Raw genomic sequence first — 3441 nt, 5'->3', positions numbered from 1 at the left:
CTGGAGTCACAGCACACACACATTCACACACACCCCCCCCCACACACAAACACACACACAAACTCACACACACACATTACACCACCAAAACATAGTAGCCAAACTGTAAACACAGTCCAATGTCTATTACTCTTCCCCAGATCCTTGACGTGCAACTGTCAGGCCTGGAGTCACAGCAGTGCAAAATCAGTCGAGAGTTTGAGATGCACATAAGGTCCTTCCAGCAACAGCGACAATTTCGGGACAAAGCTCTGAAAAACCTTACCAAAGTCCACCATTCAGACGACTATGAAGAATTCGAGCGAGAATTTTATAGCAATTTAGACAATAATGATAATAGTTTCTTGCCCAGTATTAGTCTAAGTAATGGCAGTGCACTTAAAAATAAGCGCAAAAGAAAGAACAAGAAAACTTTAAGTGCCAGTTTTAATGCTCATGACAAACAGCATTATTCTCCTCAAATCAATGGATTTAGTGAAATTGAAAGTGAAACGCCCAGGAAAAATTCGAACACTCTCCCTGCCATCGACACAGCGTCTACTCCTTCTTTAGTCTCCGCTAAAGGCCAAGATCTAGAAGTGACCTCTACACAACATTTTGAGCCAAAGAGGCGCGTCGGTTTCCGAGTTGAGAAATCATCATCTGGGGTTACAAGAATTTTCCATGCTTTGCCAACAGGGGACCAAGCAGACTCGTCAAATGAGCCGACTCTTCAGAACGGAGAAAACTCACAAGAAAACCCGGAGAAAGAAACGAGGGACGCTAGTGAGCCGGATATTTCAAACACCTCGGTCCCGATGGATACTAGTGCTAGTGAAGCTGAAAACGTTCTTCTCACAGAAGATCCTGGTCATAGTCAAGGTCATGGTCATGCTGCTGACCAGGTGATGGAAAACGCCGACGTGTCTACAGGCGGAAAGCGTGAGCCTTTGCTAGACCGGCGCTTCGAGATGCTGAGGAGACTGCTGATCCCACAGGAACCACCCAATGAAGGTTATACAGAACTTAGCCCAAGTTTCCCTAGGCGGTACCCAAATTTGTCTGCCCTTGATGAGTTTGGTCGTATTCCTGTCGCTAGAGGAAGGAAAAGGAAGAAGAAGAAGGGAAAAAGGAAACTTGGTGACCTACAAAACTGCCTGTCTGATGACGACACTTCTTCGTTATCCGACGAGCATTCATCAGATTCCGAGGATGAAGAGAACCCAAATGCGTCCGAAGCTCGAGCGAACAGTGGTCTGATCAGATTAGGACAGTTCTAGCCGTCAGTGGGAGGAGTACGCCATGCTTTTGTAATGATCGTAAGGAGATTCAGGAGGCACACAACTATGTAAAAGTAGGAGAACTCAATTAGAAATATTTGATAACCTGACATTGATCAAAACAACATTTCTGAAAATTTTGCTTAGTATAGGTCACCTTGACACTAAGGTTATATATTATGTCGTATCGGGCGTCTCAGCGCTAACTGCTTTGCACTGAGGTGTGTTTTTTAAATCAGGTTTTAATTGTTTTTTTTATAGTGCTTGGTTACTCTGCTGTCCCGAGGTAGAACAACGCATCTGACGAAATCGACTTTTAGTTTTACTGGTTTGTAACACTAGGCTATCCTAGAATTACAACGTTCTATCTGCTCAGAGTACCTAGTTTTGTTGAGGAATTTGAGTTAACAATTTTTTTTGTTTTACAGCATATCAAGTTTTTCTGAATGCAATTTTTGAAATATCATGATAACGACTCCGAACGATTTTATGATTATGATAAAGCAGATAGAACATTTTGTTTCTGACCCTATGGTCTCCGTAACTCAAAATGGCTCAAAGTGTCATATAGAATTGTGTAATTCTAAGGTAGCGACTAGCCTTGCCCATATCCTTTTTTGTCACGTCAGGACTAAGTATCTACATTCGAAAAAGTAATTCCCACAGTGGCTCAATTGACTGATCTCATATAATAAGTGTCAAGAGTTTTAGGCTGTTTTCTCAAAATCATGAAATGTCCAGATGCGTCACTCTGTCTCTGGGCGGGAGTATGGTGCGGATAAACTGTGGGTTTTTTTATAGAGGTTTTACCGCGCTCGCAACTACATAGGGTCATATGAGCGCCAGGAAACTGGGTTTGAATAGGGTGCTCTCGTACTTTGATTAGTAGGGAAGTTTTCAAAATTTATCACAAACTTGGCTCGGACACTAAATTCAGAGGTCACGTCTCTTAAATACCTCGACAGAGTTGAAAGATTCGTCAAAGCCCATGGCACCACGTTTACGCGTAAATCTCTTGAAACTGCTTTTAACTGCACGCTTTGGCATAGTACTGAACTGTGACACTACATGTGTACAGCGTTTCTGTTAGCTAGTTGTTGACAATGAAAATAAGAGAAGCCTATCGTACCAACACAACTCAACAACATAACAATACATTTGGCCGTGTTTCTCTTATTTTCACCGTTCACAATTCACCGACACAATCTTTGGAGAACTATCAGAATTCGTCGTTATGCTGTTCTAGGCTAAACCATGCCACTTACTGTTACAGTTTAAAATCAAGTTACGTGTTTTTACGCCCCCATTGACACAATTTAAATCATTTTAGAGATGGGTTTCCGACTTTGCCTGTTAGGGCCAACCCGGGCTGAGAGGGATACAACTTCCCTGCGGAAAGACCGAGGTACACGATAAACATTTTCTCCCCACAAGGGAACCTAACTCAGTTCTACTGCGTGCAACAGCTAAGCTCCACATCGCTATCCTAACTCTATAACCGGGTAAAGACCGAGATACTCGAAAAAAATATCCCCCACCAAAGAATCGAACTCAGGTCTTTTGCGTGCAACGGCGGAGTACCGAATCGCTACACCACAGACGCCGATTCTCGATACGCATCGACAGAGGCTGACAAATTTTACAAGTTTTCTTGTAATTGCCATCAGTAAAACTTGTCCGATAACATTATTGTTACGCTCATAAGATAATTGCCCAAGACGTTAATTTTTGTAGGCCGGTTTGGAGTTTTTGGCTCCGAAATGAAGAGCAGAGCCAGCTTGGTAGTATTATAGATCTAGTTCGCTTGAACAAAAGAATACTCCTAATATACAATCAGTTGAGTGTACCAAAATTCAAACGTTTCCCAGAGTCGGTTGTTCGAAAGAAAGAGTTTTTAAAAATCATTTTTTTTTCAAAATGGCTAGACATGACTTTGGCACTTACCTTGTGAGCGTGGCGTTATGCACTGTGAGCTCTCATGACACCAACAGTATTTATTTATCTCGCACTCAATGTTCATTTATTATTATTTCCCTGTATTTTTACTCTACTATATTATTATTATGGCGTTGAGTTAGGATCTGTTTTTTTGTATATTTTCTTGCACATTCTACAGGTGTTACTTTTAAACACAAGTTATCATTTTAAGTTACCAGTTAGCTAAGATTCAATCAGAAAAACT

At 41.5% G+C, this 3441-nt stretch overlaps 1 protein-coding gene across 1 annotated transcript in view; it reads left to right on the top strand.

Annotated features, from left to right (window-relative positions):
- The window catches only part of LOC101861910, a 3952-nt gene extending 2040 nt beyond the window's left edge, over positions 1-1912 (top strand). Inside the window, exon 2 of the mRNA XM_005108112.3 lies at positions 141-1912. Coding sequence (XP_005108169.1) covers positions 141-1259 — 1119 coding nt within the window. The 3' untranslated portion in view covers positions 1260-1912. The remainder of the gene's footprint in view (positions 1-140) is intronic.
- Positions 1913-3441: the final 1529 nt, after the last annotated feature.

Source organism: Aplysia californica, unplaced genomic scaffold, assembly GCF_000002075.1.
Source record: "Aplysia californica isolate F4 #8 unplaced genomic scaffold, AplCal3.0 scaffold00661, whole genome shotgun sequence".
Lineage (NCBI taxonomy): Eukaryota > Metazoa > Mollusca > Gastropoda > Aplysiida > Aplysiidae > Aplysia > Aplysia californica.
This window is presented reverse-complemented; position numbering and strand designations above follow the sequence as displayed.